Raw genomic sequence first — 18,635 nt, forward strand, 5'->3', positions numbered from 1 at the left:
CATTTGTTTAACTTTGCCGCCTTCTTGGTTCTCCTCTCTCAAAATGGCTAAAGGACTTGAATGTAAGACGGGAAATCCTAAAAATCCTCCAAGTTGGTGTCGGCGGCCTCCGGGGCCCCGAGGATCTCACTGGGCAGCTCGGCCAGGTCGGTGACGCGGATGGGCCCGTCCTGCAGAAAGATGGTCTCTTCCTTCACCGAGAGCCACTGCACCGAGTCCACGGCCGCCGCCACAGCAGCTGCCGAGGCACCCACGAGCCCATGGCCCCGGCTGCGGTGCTGACTGAGAGGAGCAGCCGCCCGGCCTGGGGAGACGTGAGCAGGAGTCGCCGCACTCACCAGTCCATCTTTTAGTTGTATTTCCGAAACTGCCATGCGAGGCAACAGATCAGCCTTTCACCTCCACCGCCATCTTGGCTCCTCCTCATCAACCATTATTTGTTATTATTAAAGTTTCACATTATAAAATTAACAAAAATAATATAAAACTCATATCCTGGCTAAATAGTCACATGGCCACTGAAAACCGTATATTCCCTTCCTGTTCTCCTGCCATTCCCTAGCTTGTCGTGCATTCTTTCCAAAAATCGGGACTTTTTTAAAATGCCACGGGACGCGGGACAAATTGTTAAAAATCGGGACTGTCCCACCAAAAGCGGGACGTCTGGTCACCTTAATAAAGAAGCTAAACCTATGGGACTTCCTGTTTCTCAAGCCCTTACCCATAAGCTACTGCGAAGGGAAGTCGTTGTTTTTTTCTAACCCCAGGCAGAACACTGAAGACTCCCTGGCTGCAGCGTTCAGGAAGCTCTGGAGAGAAGCATGTACTCCGAAGGGTTGAAGTGGTGTCTGGCTCTACAGCTTCTACTGCCTCATTGCTTCTTGGAGACCAGGATTCAAGGTATTTTCCACAGATTGTCTGCCTATAGTTGTGCACTGGTTGGACGGGAAAGAGGACATGGGGTGTGACTCAACCTGAGTTCCATCTCTTTCCCCCAGGGGACCATAAGAAAGTAGGCCCCCTCTTAGTCACCTGGTTTTCGTCCTGTGAAGTACTGGTAGTTTCCAAATTTTGAATAAAAGGAAGTGTTGGCAGCAGTGGGAGGGAACGAGCTGGTGTTAGATAGGTGGGGTCAGACCAGACCTGCACAGGGTTCAGCGACCTCGGCACTTGAGTTCTGGCTGGGAAAGGATTCAGAGCCAAGACCCAAGTTATAAGAGAACGTTTATTTAGAAAATCACAGAGGTAGGAAAAATAATTCGTAGAAGAAATGGGCTGAGGAAACATGTTAAAGAGGTAAAGGAAGGGCCCTTGGGAGGAGGAGAGAGGGAAGGGAAAGGTGAGGGTATGCTTCTTGGAGGAGAGGGTACTGGGTCCTCCATCCTAAGGGTTTTAAGGGTGGAGATTTTAGGGGAGGTTTCAGGGGATGATTGATTGATTGATTGATTGATCTTTATTGTTCAGATGATTACAGATGTCCCTCTTCTCCCCCCGCCCTCAGCTCCTCTCCAACTGGTTCCCACCCCACCCCAGGCCCTCGCCACCCCACTGTCCAAGTCCATAGATACTGCATACATGCATATAAGATCTTTGTCCAATCTCTTCCCGCACCCCCCTCCCCCACACACACATCCCCTTTCCCCCCAAGAATTGTCAGTCTTCTCCATTTCCATGCCCCTGATTCTATTACATTCACCAATTCATTCTGTTCATCAGATTTTTTATTCATTTGATTTTTAGATTCACTTGTTGATAGATATGAATTTGTTGTCACTTTGTTGTTCATAATTTTTTATCTTTACCTTTTTCTTCTTCCTCTTCTTAAAGAATACCCTTCAGCATCAATAGTAAAAATCATCTTATTTAATTATCTGTACCCACTGGAATGCAAGTTCCTTAAGGGAAGGAGCTATATCTCTCATGTCTCCCTGTCCACTGGCTCCTTCCCTTGACCTATCACAGCTTAGGTTTATTTATTTATTTATTTATTTATTTATTTATTTATTGTTAGTCCTCACCTGAGGACACTTTTTCCATTGATTTTAGAGAGAGTAGAAGGGAGAGAGGCAGAGAGAAACACGGATATGAGAGAGACACAGAAATTGGTTGGCTCCCTCACACACCCTAACTGGGGCTGGGGAATTGAACCTTCAACCCAGGTATGTGTCCTGGACTGGGAATTAAACCAAGACCCTCTGGTGTGCAGGCCAAAGCTCTAACCACTTAGCTTTGCAAGCCAGGGTTCCTCTTTAAATAAGATTAAAAACTAACAATCAAAAACTCTCTTTACCTTTCATGCTCCTTTACATAATGCTCTACCATTTTCCTTCCCATTCACATTAATATGTCTTAAAAGAGTTGTTTAGGCCTTGACCCATGGTAATCTGACTTACTGAATTCATTCGACTTCCCATCTCAGGAAATGGTACTCGGTTTATCTTGTCACTCATGACACAAATCTTCAGTCTTGAGATCTACTGCCAAATAACTTCCCAAAAAAGTTTGTAGAGGTTTGTAAATAGTTGATCTCACCAGAGAGTCTCAATTTCATAACAATATTTTAAACATGCACCTCTTTAAAAATAAGTCACATGATCTCTAGTAATACTGAGTATTACTAGAGATCATGTGACTTATTTTTAGAGTAATCAGAACTTCCTATTTAGAATATCTTTCTTTTTCCTGAATAGATGCTTTGGCATAAAATTATGACTTCCCTTCATCTAATTCCCCCATTTAAATTTTTTTATGAACAAGAATCATGGATAAGCACAGAAAATATCTGCTTTATTTTCTATTGTAAAGGTAGGGTCCCTAGCAGCTGCCGGCTGCCAACCAGGGCCTTCCTTCGTTCCACACATCATAGCATTGGTTGAACTCCCGCCTGAGGGGACAATTTGCATATTAGGCTTTTATATATGTAGATGGGACCACTGCTGTATATGCAGTCCTTCATTGACTAAACTCAATTAATGTATATATGTACAGCATTTACTTCTCCCAACCTACAAAAAGAGTCAACAGACCTCCTTTTACCTTGCATCTTGTAGGTATCATTTTTTCTTTCTCCAACTTAACCAAACCTGAGTTTTTACAGCTGAGGCTTATACAATTTGGGGTACCCTCATGAAAGAAAGAACAAAACTGTATGTAAAAATAAGAATAAAAATAAATTTAGTTAGAATAAGAAAAGAAATCCCAGTGTATCACAAGTTTTAAAAAGCTTACAAACACTACCAGTATCACTAAAGCCAGCAAAGTAGCATAAAATATTGGTACTGAAATGTGTTCATGCTTTTATTATGCTTTGCCACTAATTAGCTCTGTCTCCCATCCACTTTAAACCTTGTTTCTCTCCACACCTACTGCTGGGAAACTAATCGAACCAGCAGGGAACACAAGCCCAGAGAGGAGATGGCTTGTCATTATTTTATTTTGAAAAATCTACTGGGCCAACCTCATTGTCCTTTTTCTTTATCATCTGAGGCAGAACTGGATGGATTATAAGCAACATTTCCTGTCCTCAAGCCCACTTCCCAATCTCCAACTTTTATTGAATTCCTGATCATGGGTCCAGGCCCTCTGATAAAGACCATAGTCATGGCTGCAAGCAGAAATTCCTTCTTTCTTCCCTGACCTACCAGCCCAGGCATCTCTGCCTTCTCTATGTTGGGTCTCACTCTGTCTCATTGGCAGGTCAATTAGCAAATCCAAAATTCGCGATCTCTGGCAGCAATGTGAGACTTCAAATCCCCAATTTGCCTAAGAGCTACCTACGTCTCGTCTGGTTTTACACTGCCGACCAGAAAATTTTAGAATGGGAGACCAACCAGCCTACTCCTGACTACTTCAAAACTAAGTTTAAGGACAGAGTCACACTTGATCTTCAAAATGGCACACTCTACATCTATAACGTCCAGGAAGAAGACAGCAGCATCTACACGCTGAAAGTGGTGTTGAAGTCTGGGTTTGAAGAGGGATGGAGCATCCCATTGAAAGTGTTTGGTGAGTTTGGGGAACCCAAGGGCAAGTCCCCACTCTGGGACCCTGGATGGACCAGTGGGAGGCTTCCTGGTAATCATGGGGGCTCTCTTGGGATGAGGAGAGAAAAACCTCAGGACAGGCTTAATTTATTTCTCCTGAAGCCATTTCTTCTTGGGAATGAGCCTGGGCTGGCAGAGTCCAAATTGATAGTCTTGGGACATTTAACACCTCTTCTGATGTTAATGAGTCTAAGATTTGAAGAGAAGAAAAACAATAGAGGTGGTTTCCTCTCTATTCTCTTGATTTTCTCCTGAGATAAGTTCTGAGCTCATCTTAACAATATATTTGAACAAAGACTTTATCAGACTTAAGGAAAAAGATAGAAGAGATAAAGGATGGAGCAGGATTTAAGGAGAATTTTTAGTTTTTCCAAATGTATAGGCCAACAACTTCTCACAGCTCCAGCTTAACCAGTATACTTGGAATAAAGACCAGGACATTATACATGGAATCAGACATTCCTGGGTTTAAAACTCTGGCCACTTACTAATTATGTGACCTTGGAGCAAGATTTTAACATTGCTGTGCCCTTTATTAGGTAAATTTCTTTTGATGGTGTTAATGTAAAAAAAGCATTCAGACCTGTAAAGAATTTTTGTGAGTTTATTTGAGCCAAATTGTCGACAATTGCCAGGAAGCAGAATCTCAAGGTACTGAGATAATAATCTAGAGAATGGCAGTTTTTCACCTTGTTTTATACATTACAATCAAAGGAGGAGACGTAAGTGGGTTACGTGAACTCCATTGGTGATAGATTAGCGGGGTAGGAGAAAGCACAGCGGGGAAGCCTCTCGGATTGGATAAAAAGTAAAATGATAGACACATGCTTCTTTTTCTTAGGTGGGTGCAGGATAGTGAACAGTCAACAATTAACTCAATGACAATGAGGGGATTTGTGATCTCCGAAGAGTGGTGCCTGTGCTTTGAGGGGTCTGGAAAAAGGGAAATTACTTTGACATTCCCATGATATGTTATCATAGATGCAAAAAGACAATAGACTCAGTTATGGTAAATATTGACCTTTATCAGAATGTGACTATCCACCATAAACTGCTTTTAGTTAAAGTTTTAATTTCAGACCATCGTTTGTGGTTCCCTTAGGTCTTTGGGTTTGCAAAACCCCCCTACAGGCCTCCTCTGAGCTAATCAGGTTAGCATGTGGTCTTTTTTTCGTCCACAATGGCAAGTAAGAGAAACCAATTTGACGTACCTTTAGCAAAAAAAAATGAGAAATTATTTAAGGAACAAGGATTATTTAAATTAATTGAAGGACTTTGGAAGATTCAAGAAGGGCTGAAGGGGAGGAAGACTGAGAACTAGGGCCAGTCTAGAGTCCCCAGCCGCAGGAATCTGTGGACTAGGCCTGTGGATTCCTGCCATTTACATGACTTATCTCTCAAAGTCTAGACTTCTGTATCTTTCCGTTTCAATCTCAAGGGAGAAAAACTGGTTGTGCTGGGGAAGATGTAGCAGCCTCTTCTCCAAACCACCTCTCTGCCTTTGGACTTCTCTGGGGCCAGCAGCTCCCTCACCTGACAGGCCCAGGAACTCGGGCGTAGCCAACTACCATGGGCTCTGTGCTGAACCAGCAGTTTGCAGAATAAGCTGCACGTGGAGGGCTTTTGGAGCATGAAGGAGGGTGAGGCCGTGGAGTTCACCTTTAAGAAGTCCACCAAAGGCTCTGGCCAGTGTGGCTCAGCTGGTTGGAGTGTCATCCTGTACACCATGTGGTGGCAGGTTCGATTCCCCATCGGGGCACATACCTAGGTTAAGGGTCCGGGGTGCATATATGAGGCAACTAGTTGATGTTCTCTCTCACATCAATGTTTCGCCTTCTCTCTTCCTTCCTCTCTCTAAAAATATTTATTTTTTAAAAAATAATAAAAAAGGAAGTCCACCAACTTACTTCTGCCTGGAATCTGAGTCACCAGCTCTGGAGGGCTGTCCTGTATTGGGAGTGAGAGGAGGCCAAGAGGGCAGAACATGCAGAAGTGCAGGTCAAAGGGACAGGTGCTCCAACTGTGCAGGTCTAGACCGTCATGCCAAGGAATGCAAGCTGCCACCCCAGCACCATTGGGCCACTTCTGCCAGAGCATTGGCCATATGGCGGCCTCCTGTCCACTGAAGGCCCAGCAGGCCCCCAGCTCACAGGGAAAGCCAGCCTACGTACAGGAGGAAGAGAAAGAGATCCGTAGCTCTGATCCGTTCCCAGAGGCCCAGCATTGAGCCCACGGTGTGCGTGGGGTATCCTTTTGTGATCAGGAAGTGTCAAAGAGCAGGTGGGATGGAGAAAGTGGAAACAGGGTGGGAAGGGGGCAGCTGGCACTGCTATGTATCTCAGTCTGGAGTCCACAGCATCACCCCCTCTTCCCTCTTGGAGGGTAGGCAGGGAGGGGTGGGGGCAAAGGAACTCCAACCACTCTCTATCCAAATGCATGGGCGGGCTTTGGGGGACACCCCTCCCTATATGCTCTGTCTGAGTCTTCAGCCCCAGAAGTTCCAGCTTGGAAAGTGATCCGGATAGGGAAGTAGTTTTTTCTTTTAAAGAAGGATATGTAATAATACTATTTCTTGCGCCAGAGTGAGACAGATTAAGCATGAGACCAGACTGATAGACCCAACCCACAAAGTACTACATCCTGTGGGAGGGCATCTCAGGCAAGGCAGGGTTTCTCCTTTCTCTTCATAACCCACTCTTGGGATAGGGTTCTGAGAACTGTCCCAGGCAATGGGTTGTGATGATAGGCAAAGGGGTGGTTGGGAAACCAGTTGCAGACCAGCTACTCCTAAGCTCACTCCCATCCCCATTCTGGGCCAATACCATTGTATTTACTTGGTCCCTTGGAAAACTGCTCCTTGTGCCACTTCTCCAGGTTGCCAACTGCACAAGCTGTGTGTGGATGACCTATCTGTCTTATGCACTTCAGCTTTTTTTTTCTACTTTTTAAACTTTCAGGGTTTTTTTTGTTTGTTTGTTTTGGTTTTTTTTTATACAGAGAGAGAGAGAAACATTGATGTGAGAGAGAAACATTGACTGGACTCCCTCCTACATGTGCCTCCATTGGGAATCCAACCAGTGACCTTTGGTGCATGGGACTACGCTCAATCAATTGAGCCACACCAGCCAGGGCCACTTTCAGGTTCCTTCTCCAATATTTGTTTATTTATTCTAACCTCAGGATATTTTTTTCATTGATTTTTAGTGAGTGAAAAGGAGAGAGAGAGAGAGAGAGAGAGAGAGAGAGAGAGAGAGAGAGAGAGAGATGTGATTGAGACACATCGATTGGTTGCCTCCCGCATGCACCTTGATGGTGGCAGGGGATCAAACCTCCAACCCAAGTATGTGCCTTTGACTGGGAATCTAACCCAAGACCCTTTGGTATGCGGGCTGATGTTCTAACCACAGAGAAACACAGGCCAGGGCTTAATTATATTTTATTGATTTTTTACAGAGAGGAAGGGAGAGGGATAGAGAGTTAGAATCATCGATGAGAGAGAAACATCCATCAGCTGCCTCCAGCACAACCCCTACTGGGAATGTGCCCACAACCAAGGTACATGCCATTGACTAGAATCGAACCTGGGACCCTTGAGTTAGCAGGACAACGCTCTATCCACTGAGCCAAACCAGTTAGGGCTTTAAGCTCCTCTTTGTAAGCTTCCTTTATTTTATTATTACTTTTTTATTTTTTAAATATATTTTTATTGATTTGGGAGAGGGAGAGAGAGATAGAAACATCAATGAAGAGAGAGAATCACTGACTGGCTGCCTCCTGCACACCCCTTACTGGGGATGGAGCCCGAAATCCGGGCATATGCCCTTGACCGACATCGAACCCGGGACCCTCCAGTCTACAGGCCAACGCTCTATCCACTGAGCCAAACCGGCCAGGGATTACATTTTATTTTTTGATTACGGTTTGCATTCAACACCTTCTTGTGTTAATTTCAGTTACGGCCCAGCGGATAGATATTCATATAGGTTAGTAAGTGATCCCTCTGATAATTCAAGTGCTCACCTGGCACCATATGTAGTTATTAACTATATTCCCTATGTTGTAACTACCAATTAGTACTTCTTAATCCATCACCTATTGTCCGCATCCCCAACATCCCTCCCTTCTAGCCTCTATCAGTTTGTTCTCTGTATCTATAAGTGTGTTTCTATTTCATTTGCCCATTTGTTTTGTTCTTTAGATTCCACAAATGTGATATCATATGGCATTTGTCTTTCTCTGACTGATTTATTTCACTGAGCATCCTACCCTCTAGATCTATCCATGCTGTCACAAATGGTAAGATTTCATTCTACTTTATGGCCGAGTAATATTCCATCACATATATGTACTACAAATTTTTTATCCACTCATCTATTGATAGACATGGGTTGCTTCCATATCTTGGCTATTGTAAATAATGCTGCAATAAACATAGGAGTGGATATATTCTTTCAAATTAGTGTTTTGGGTTTCTTTGGATATATATCTAGAAGTGGAATTGCTGGGCCATAGTTGCATTTGTAATTTTTTGAGGAACCTCCATACTGTTTTCTATAGTGGTCGCATTGGTCTGCATTCCTACCAATAGTGCATGAAGGTTCTCTTTACTCTAGATCCTCACCAACACTTGTTGTTTGTTGATATTTGATGATAGCTTTTCTGACAGGTGTGAGGTGGTATGTCATTGTGGTTTTGGTTTGTATTTCTCTGACAATTAGTGATGTTGAGCATCTTTTCATATGTCTATTGGCCATCTATATATCCTTTTTGGAGAAGTGTCTATTCAGATCTCCTGCCCATGTTTTAATTGGATTGTTTTTCTGGTGTTAAATTGTATGAGTTCTTTAGAAATTTTGAATATTTACCCATTATCAGATGTACCATGGGTGAATTTCTTCTCCCATTCAGTAAGTTGTCTTGTCATTTTGTTGATAGTTTCCCTTGCTTTGAAAAACTTTTTAGTTTGATATAGTCCCACTTTTTAATTTTTTTAATGTTATTCCCCTTATCTGAGGAGATATGTCAGAAAAATATTGCTAGAGAAATGTTTGAAATCTTGTCTATGTTTTCTTCTAAGAGTTTTATGGTTTTGAATCTTACATTTAAGTCTTTAATCCATTTTGAAGTTATTCTTAGGTATGATGTAAGAAGGTGATCTAATTTCAGTTCTTTTGCATGTCTGTCCAGTTTTTTAAACACCAGTTATTGAATAAACTATCCTCTCTTTTTATTCTCCTTCCCCTGTTTCCTATTTTGGACCAGATCTTCTGTCCTAAAAACTTGACTCCTCTTTTATCCACCCCCACAAAAGAGCTTCCCCCATTTAATGTCTCCCCAACTCTTTTTAAAATATATATTTTTTTTATTGCTTTTAGAGAGGAAGGGAGAGGGAGAGAGAGATAGAAACATCAATGATAGAAGAGAATCACTGATTGGCTGCCTCCTGCACACCCACTCTGGGGATCGAGCCCACAACCCGGGCTTGTGCCCTGACCAGGAATGGACCCGTGACCTCCTGGTTCATAAATCAACACTCAACCACGGAGCCACACCGGCTGGGCTCCCCAGCTCTTAAGTGATATGTATGCAAAAAGCCTGAAGAAGCTAAGAAGACTCCATTCCTTGATCCCAAACTCCTGAGTCAAGACCATTTCTTGATATGTGATTAATGCCAAACACTTAGATTGCTGCATGTAGATGGATCAAGAGTACTTTAATCTCTAATGTTCAAGTAGAGAGGAGCAATGAGGGGGCCTTCCATTTTGAAAGTGGGGTTGGGAGACCAAGAAAGGGAAGACGAACGTATATCCAAGTCACTCGGGAATTTTATGCAGGCTCAAGAAACTTATGTCAAAGTAGCCACACGATAGTTTAGAAGGAGACAGATGAGTGTAACTCCATCTTTACTGCTGGAAACCAAAGCTTTGTGTGAAATCTTAAATTTATGGGGAGGGAGGGCAAGAAAGCCTGTACCTATCTGTTCTCTCCCTGATCCCTCCCCCACATCTTTGTCTGCAGGAGACTGAGCCTCCTGGGGCTTTGGTGACCCCCATCATTGGGGGCTGCTTATTTGATGGCTGATTTTGCTATGCATTAGTCATTTGCAATCTGTCATTTCTAATACACACACTGACCCTTTCCCTTCTTTTTTCCCCTGAGAAAATAAAATGGATAAATAAAGAACAGAAGAGAGAGAAAGAGAGAGGCTAATTAACCCAACTTGGTTCAGGTATGTGTACCTGATCTAAACATTAACGGCCAAAAGGGTTAGGTGATAAGGCAGAAGCATGGTCCCTTCTGGGGTAAGAAGTTAGAGAAAAGAGTTTGGGCAAACATCCAAGAGAAGTGTGCACCTCAGAGCCTTGAGTTCCTCATCATAGTATAAGGATAACTATATCTACCTTTTAGGATGCTATAAAAATCCAAGTGGGTAATTTTTAAATGCTAAAATAGTGCAAATAAAACGCGTTGTATGTATTTAGGTCCCACCAGCCAGATGGTCCCAGTTCTAAGAGGCTAGGTTCCTCTTCTTGCTCACTTCTTCCATGTCACATGGCCTACAAATTCAGGAGGTCCTGAGAACAGGAAATGTTCAAAGTCTCTTATAGTGGTGTTTAGAAAAAACAACTCCAAATTTGTGTCCTTTACCAATCTGTGTGGTAAATACTCCCATCACAGCCAATTCTAAGTTACTAATGGTTTCGCAACCAGCTTGCAAAATTTCTGAATATTTTAAAATCCACCATCTAGTTTGGCTTCAGTCCATCTGCCTGAAGATAAGACCCTCAGGATGTGTTTAGAAGAAGAATTGTCCTTTAGTCCAGCCCAGGAATTTCTGGTAGCTCAAAGGGGGCATCTTGGAACCAGATTACCCCAATTGATTCAATAAATCCCACCCACAAAGCGCCTAGGGCTGAGCTGCTCACCATGAGAAATGAGGAAGGAAGTCTAGACATGAAGCTAGGAAGTGGCGGAAGAATTGCATAAAAATTGCTCAGTTAAAGCATGCAGGGTGAGTTGAGTAATCTGAGAGATGATGAGTCTAGGGTTCAGGGCACCAGCCTGGTAGAGCTCCCTCTGCCCCTCCACACACATACAACCCAGAGGCAAACTCTGACCTGGTCAATTCTCTGTCACATTTAAATCCTGTGACATCTGACTCTGCAGATGGTTGACCCTTGACCAGAATAAAAAACCCCAAGAGAATTTCAAGTGAAGTGACCCTAGCACAGGAAGGAGCAGATGCTGGGATTACGTTTTCGCCTGTCTGGCAGCAGGACGATAGCTGTGGTGATGACGTGACCTTCAGCATGCTTATAACACAGTCTGCAGAAAACCCCTTCCCATGGACAATGTCATTTTGCAAATGAGGAGGAAATTCAAGGCATCCATTATCTTGCCTAATGTCACTCCACCAGAGCCAAGTACAGGATCCAGGCTGGTCTCAGTTCAAGGCTAGTGTTTTGTCCTTTCTATCTCACAACTGCTCCATCCATCTACTCATTAGATACTTCTAGAATACCTGCTATGTGGCAGGCACTGCACTAGACACTGAGATACCAAAGTGAACATACACAGTGCTGCTGGTCACTGCTGACAGGTGCTGGGGATTACATGAGGTTCTTCTCCGTAGCTCCGCCAGAGTCCAGAAAAGAGCTTTGCCGTGTGCAGGGCAGAATCTCTTACCCCAGGACTCCTGCTGAATCTGAATCCAAAAGTCTTTGAAGGACAGACAGAACAAGGTATCAACTAAGGGCCATTGCTAGAGAAGGGGCCCTGAGCAGTTCAAATAGTTGGGATACCAACTCTGACCCTAGCAGATCTCTCTGCCAACCCTCTGCTGTTCTTTCTGGCCCACAGACTGTCATAAACCCATTTTGTTTCTGAGTGCATAGCTCCTCCTCCTAAACCTCTCCCAGGCTGAAGCTTCCCAGAGGGCCAAGCTGCTTACTAGTTCCCTCTAGAGGGGCTTCTGCTCTATGACTTCAATTCCCACAGCACTTGTCACTCCTAGCTTCCTTTGTACATTGTTGGCTAAACCTTCACAGCATAAATGCCCCACAAATGCATAAATCCAATGTCTCATCTTATAACACCCTCCTCATTTTCAGATCCTGTACCTAAGCCTGACATAACAATCGAGAAGACACAGGAAATGAACAACAGCTGTCATCTGATCCTGTCATGTATGGCCCGAAGTCCGTCTGTCAACTACACCTGGTATGGGGACTCAGGACCCATTTCAGAACGGCTCCAGAGTGGTGTGCTTAATATCACCGTTATACCTCAGAACTCCTCCAAGTTTTACAGATGCGAAGTCAGCAATCCTGTGAGCCAAAACAATGATACAGTCTACTTCATTTCACCCTGCGAACTGGGTAAGAAATATTCCCAAGGGAGCTGAGATGGGTTCAGGGTCACTAGTTTTCTCTTGAATGAAGAAAGGTGTGGGGACCCTTTCAAATTCTTCTGGCACAGAATTTGATGGAGAATCCCAAAGGCATCTGGGAGACTCAGGTTCTACTCATGGCTCTGCTAACACCTCCCAGTGAACTCACCTCATTTTGTGGAGATCAGTGTCCTTATCTGCAAAGGGCAGTTGCACAGGATGTCACCTCCTCGCCTGCTCTAACAATGCATGGTCCTGGAATCTGAGGCCAGGGTAACTGTAGGACGATCTGAGATATCAGGGTGACCAGAGAGAACAGGGCAAGTGGGAGGGTAGGCCACACACTGTGGAGCAGGCGCATTGAGAGGTTTCTGGTAGATAGTCTAAATCAACAACAGAAGAAGGGCCAAAGAGATGAGCATGAGGGAGAACAAGTAGTGAACAGAAGTGAGAGCTTTATCCTAAGGTAGAGACTCTGCTCTCCCCAGCTGTGTTCTTGGTGAATTTAGGCAGACAAATTCTGGGTTTAATGGTTCAGATTCCTCCATCTCCTGGGAGAATCTATTCACTCACTTGAGCATCACTCCTAAATCTCTATCAGGTCTACACAGAACCCATAGTGGGGAGCTAACATTGGGTAGTAAGTCTGTGGGTTTTGGAGTCAGACACCTGGGAATTAATTCTGGGAATGTCACTTACTAACTAAGCAAGTTACATAGCTTCTCTAAGTCATGTTCCTCTTAAATACAGACAAAATAATAGTTCTTATCTCGTGTTGTTGTAAGGATTGAATGAGACAATATAAATGACCTAGCACAGTGGTCGGCAAACTGCGGCTCGCGAGCCACATGCAGCTCGCGAGCTGCGGTTTGCCGCTCTGTTGACTAATGAGTTTTCTGACCACTGACCTAGCACAGTGCCTGACAAGTCTTCAGTGAATGGTAGCTAAATTAGGCAGTCCCTTCAAGTTGGGAGACACTAGGGGTTTTCGGGGTCCCCTTAATAAACATGAATTGCTATCACCAGCATTCAGCTCTCTCTTACTCTCTACACCCCTGAAATCACATCCCTGAACCCTGGTGTACACATCCTTCTAGAATAACTCATCCCTGTGATGTCAACATTTACCTGAGATCCCTGTCATGCCAAGTCATCAGGGACCATGGCCCCCAAGGACATTGCTCTTTCATGGTCTTCTTGGACCCAGTCTACTTTCCCCCTATCTGTGCTGATTTCTTTATCTCTATTGCTACAGGTGGACTATGGAAACTGTATGTTCTTCTTTATTCTTCCCAACCAACTGGTCATATCTCTTCTAGCATCCTTGTATTTGCTGCTTTTCTGTCACCTCAGACTCAATGTGAAGTTTGGTGTCTGACCTTAAGACCACAAGTTGACTGGGCAGTTCCAGCATCACCTTTACGTCAACACCTTATCCTGAGATCCAGGAAAAGGAAGACACACAGTCTCTGTCCTTTATAAAAAGAGGGTGACTGCTCAATGGCAGCAAGGATGAAAACAATAATACTTAAATTTTTTGGAAGAGTTAAACCTATCTTGTCACTTTTTAGCTGCCCAAATTATCCTAGAAAAGCATTCCTAATCTCCCTTCCCTATTTTATCACTCATTGTCTTTCCCTTATTATTTTTTACTTCCTTCCTTCTCCTCCTGGCTGTCTCCTCTCCTCCTCTGTTTTTATTCCCTTCCCTCCCTGTTTCTCCCTTCCCCCCTTTTTTCCTTCTAGTTGGTACAAATGGTTAATGAGATGGAGAAACAGGAAGTAGTCCTTCCTTTCCTAAGGTCATCTGTGCATAGCATTAAATAGTCATCTGTCTATACCTGGAGCTCTGCCCTACTCAATGCTGTCTGGTGAAGGAGAGTGATTCTTTCCCAGGCCCACAGACATGCAAGCACAGCACTCAGCTGAGCCAGTAATAGTTAATCAGTTTCTGCACTCTTTATACTTTAATCTGGGGAGACTGAGCTAGTCTGGGGTGAGGATATCTCAGGCACAATGAGACTGGATTCAGGGAGGAAATACACTTTCCTGCTCCCATGACAATGTCCACACCACCACCCTTTCTCAATGTAGTAATCATACACCTAAGTATTTGGGATTTTCTTGCCTTTTCAGCCCAATCCTCTGGAGTAGCTTGGATTCCAATGTGGCTCATGGTCATTGTACCCACCATTCTTGGCCTCCTACTGATCTGAGACAAGCTCTTCTAACTCAAGGGTGAAAGTAGAAGACTACAGGATCTTGTCTTCAACAGCAACCATGCTCTTAACCCGAGTAGAAGCTCCAGTTCTATGGGATGGAGAAAGTGTTTTGAAGCACCTATAAAGAGTTTCAAATTAAACTTTTAAAAATCACGACTACAACCCAGCTGGCATGGCTCAGTTGTTGAACATTGACCTATGAACCAGGAAGTCATGGTTTGATTCCTGGTCAAGGCGCATGCCCAGGTTGCAGGCTCCATCCCCAGTAGGGGGGCATGCAGAAGGCAGCTGATCAGTGATTCTCTTTCATCATTGATGTTTCTATCTCTCTCTCCGTCTCCCTTCCTCTCTGAAATCAATCAAAATATATTTTTTAAAAATCATGACTACAGTATGGTGATTACCAGAGGGAAAGAGTGGGGGAGGTAAAAGAGGGTAAAAGAGGGGTAAAAATGGTGATGGAAGGAGACTTGACTTGAAGTGGTGAACACATCCTCTCTAATAAAAGAGAAACATGCAAATTGACCGTACCTTCGCTACACCCACAAGCCACGCCCACCAGCCAATCAGGGCAAGTGTGCAAATTAACCCAACCAAGATGGTGGTTAATTTGCATATCCAGGCCAGAGCAAAGACTGAAGACAGCGTAGAAAGAAGCCAAGCGCTGCAGAAGGGAGCGAAGCTGCGGAGAAGAATGCAAGTGGGATGGCGGAGAAGGAAGGGAAGCAGGCAGGGCAGCGGAGACCGCAGCAGGAAGCCCTATTGCAGGAATCTTCCTGAAAGGGGCCTCTAGTGATACAATATAGAGATGATGTATTATAGAATTGTTCACTTGAAACCTATATACCTTTATTAACCAATGCCACCCCAATAAGTTCTAACAAAATAGATCCAGAGACATAGAGCCATGGAACAAACTGATGAATTTCAGAGGGAAGGTGGGGGAGGGGTACTTATATGCATATATGCACAGCCCATGGACACAGACAATAGTGTGGTAAAGGCTTGGGAGAGGCAGGTGTTGGGAAGAGGGGGGTTAATGGGGGGAAAAACACACTCACAAAGGCAACATCTGTAATGCTTTCAATAATAAAGATACATTTTTTAAAAGTAATAAATAAATAATAAAAAAGAGAAAAAATAAGTTGAATTTCACAATTCCATTTTTTAGACCTTCCATAATGGTATGTTGAAGTGGTCTATTTACATCTACAGAATAATAAATAAATACTTGCAAGAAGAAGCACATCAAGACTGGTAGGAGGGGCAGAGACATGGGATAGAATTGTAGAACCAGCTGGTCCCACTCCCACGTGTGGCGGTTTAAAATCAGAGGGATATCTTGGCTATGGAGGTTTCCCTGAGTAACAAGGGGTCCCTGCCCCATGCCAGGCCCCCAGTCCAGGATTCCAGTGTTGGGAAGAGAAGCCCCCACAACTTCTGGGTGTAAAAACCAGTGGGGATTGTGGCTGAGGAACACAGAGGCTGGGGGAATCCCAGGCCATTCCTCTTAAAAGGACTTACTCATATTCACTCCCTCTTAGCTCCAGTGCTAGGCCAACTTGAAAGGACCTTGGGACATTTAGGGAGGAACTGCTTTGTCTGGAATCAGGGCAAGAGCTGGGGGGGCAGGCTTCTCCCAGACAGAAGTGCTGGCAGAGGCTAGTGTTCCTTTGTTGAGCCCTCTCTGCCACTGAGCTGTCAGGCTGCATCATATCTGAATCTCCATCAACCTGGTTCACCCTTTCCCTCTACCCTGGTGATTCCCTGAGACCCTGCCCCTCCCTACTAGCAGGCTTATCACATCATTTCCAGTGGCTTTTCCATACAACTGGCCTGTGTTGCCTCATTTGGACTTTCCTAAAATCTCTCAAACAACTATCAACTGGCCTCAGCAAGTCTCATAACTCTCAATAAGTGGCCCCAGGCCTGGAACTAGCAGCAGCCCATCCTGGTTCACAGCTTGGCCTCTCCTGGGCACCTCTGAGCTCAACACAAGTAACAGTCATCTACAGATTGCTTTGTAGCTCATCCTGGGTGGCCCTGGGAAGGGCACAGGGAGAGGCTGACTCTGAACCTCCTGGGAGGCCCCAGAGCCAGTGCATCCAGTGGTCAGCTTCGACCATGCTGGATTACACCCCACCACCTCCACAAGTGACATACTCAAGGGTTGGACTCGGTGAGCACCAGAGCTCCACTAAAAGAAGTCCTGTTCCATAGGGTGGGCTCCTGCACAACAGCAATACTTCAGTTGTAGTCATAGCCAATCCTTACAACCAATTGGCCTGGGGGCGTCTATCCTTCCCAGTGATGCCAACATAAATCAAGACTCAACTATAATAGGACTGTGCACACAGCTCACACAGAGGTGCAACTGGAGTGCCCAGCTCAGGTAACTGGGGAAGCTGAGACACTGGGCCCTTCAGGACACCTACTACACGAGGTGACTCTACCAAGTCTGGGAGACATAGCAGATCTACCTAATACATAGAAACAAACACAGGAAAGCAGCCAAAATGGGGAGACAAAGAAACATGTCACAAATGAAAAAACAGGAGAAATCTCCAGAAAAAGAACTGAATAAAATGGAAGGAAGGAAACTACTGGATACAGAGTTTAAAACCATGGTTACAAGGATGATTAAGGAACTGAATGAGAACTTCAAGGAACTTAGTAAGAATTTCAAGAAAATTAGTGAGAATATCAATGACATAAATAGGATCAGTCAGAAATGGAACATACATTATCTGAAATAAAGAATAATTTACAGTGTCCCAGCTGGTGTTGGTCAGTAGTTGAGTGTTGACTCATGAACCAGGAAGTCATGGTTCAATTCCTGGTCAGGGCACATGCCCAAATTGCAGGCTTGGTCTCCAGTGGGGGTATGCAGGAGGCAGCTGATCAATGATTATCTCTCATCATTGATGTTTCTATCCCTCTCTCCACCTCCCGTCCTCTCTTCAAAATAAATAAAAACTTTTTTTAAAAGAAAATATTTATAGGGGATCAACAGTAGAGTAGAGGATGCTGAATTTGAAGGAATCAAGAATTTGGAATATAAAGATGCAAAAAACACCCAATCAGAACACAAAAAGAAAAAAGAATCCAAAAACATGAAGATAGTGTAAGGAGCTTCTGGGTTGACTTTTGCATCATGGGAGTACTGGAAGGAGAAGAGAGGCATGAAAACCTATTTGAAAAAATAATTACAGAAAACTCCCCTTACCTAGTGAAAGAAATAGACATACAAGTTCAGGAAGCACAGTAAGTCCCAAACAAGAGGAACCCAAAGGGGCCCACACCAAGATACATCATAATTAAAATGCAAAAGGTTAAAGACAAAGAGAGAATCTTAAAAACAGCAAGAGAAAAACAGTTGGTTACCTATAAGAGAGATCCTCTGAGACTATCAGCTGACTTATCAACAGAAACTTTGCAGGCCAAAAGGGAGTGCCAAGAAATATTCAAAGTGATGAAAAGCAAGGACCTATAATCAAGATTACTCTACCCTCAAAGTTATCATTTAGAATTGAAGGTCAGATAAAGAACTTGCTAGACAAGGAAAAGCTAAGAAGTTCATCACCACCAAACCAGTATTACATGAAATGATAAAGGGTCTTCTTTAAGAAGAAGAAGAACTAGTCCTAGCTGGTTTGGCTTAGCGGATAGAGCATTGATCTGTGAACTGAAGGGTCCTGGGTTCAATTCTGGTCAAGGGCACATGCCCAGGTTGTGGGCTTGATCCCCAGTGGGGGGTGTGCAATCTCTCTCTCTCTCTCCCCCCCTCTTTCTTCCTCTCTAAATTAATTTATATATATATATATATATATATATATATATATATATATATATATAATGCCTATCTATCAACAGTTGAACCTAAAAATCAAATAGGTGAACAAGGAATCTAATGAACAGAATAAACTGATGAATAAAATAGAACCAGAGGCATGGAAATATGGAACAGATTGACAAATCTCAG

The 18,635-nt window shown here is 43.8% G+C and overlaps 1 protein-coding gene across 1 annotated transcript; it reads left to right on the top strand.

Annotated features, from left to right (window-relative positions):
• Nucleotides 1–762: 762 nt before the first annotated feature.
• Nucleotides 763–15,036, top strand: CD48 (CD48 molecule). The gene is made up of 4 exons (XM_008154237.3): nt 763–900; nt 3,697–4,005; nt 12,155–12,421; nt 14,568–15,036. Exons 1-4 carry the CDS (start codon nt 822–824, stop codon nt 14,645–14,647), a joined length of 735 nt encoding a protein of 244 aa, XP_008152459.2. The 5' UTR covers nt 763–821; the 3' UTR covers nt 14,648–15,036.
• Nucleotides 15,037–18,635: the final 3,599 nt, after the last annotated feature.

This window comes from Eptesicus fuscus, chromosome 22, assembly GCF_027574615.1.
Source record: "Eptesicus fuscus isolate TK198812 chromosome 22, DD_ASM_mEF_20220401, whole genome shotgun sequence".
Lineage (NCBI taxonomy): Eukaryota > Metazoa > Chordata > Mammalia > Chiroptera > Vespertilionidae > Eptesicus > Eptesicus fuscus.

Bases quoted from the DNA above. Each gene is read 5' to 3' on its own strand.
- CD48 (XM_008154237.3), top strand. From the start codon at position 822: ATGTACTCCGAAGGGTTGAAGTGGTGTCTGGCTCTACAGCTTCTACTG. The intron at 4,006-12,154 runs GTGAGTTTGGGG...CCTCATTTTCAG, and splicing joins CATCCCATTGAAAGTGTTTG to ATCCTGTACCTAAGCCTGAC. The intron at 12,422-14,567 runs GTAAGAAATATT...TTGCCTTTTCAG, and splicing joins CATTTCACCCTGCGAACTGG to CCCAATCCTCTGGAGTAGCT.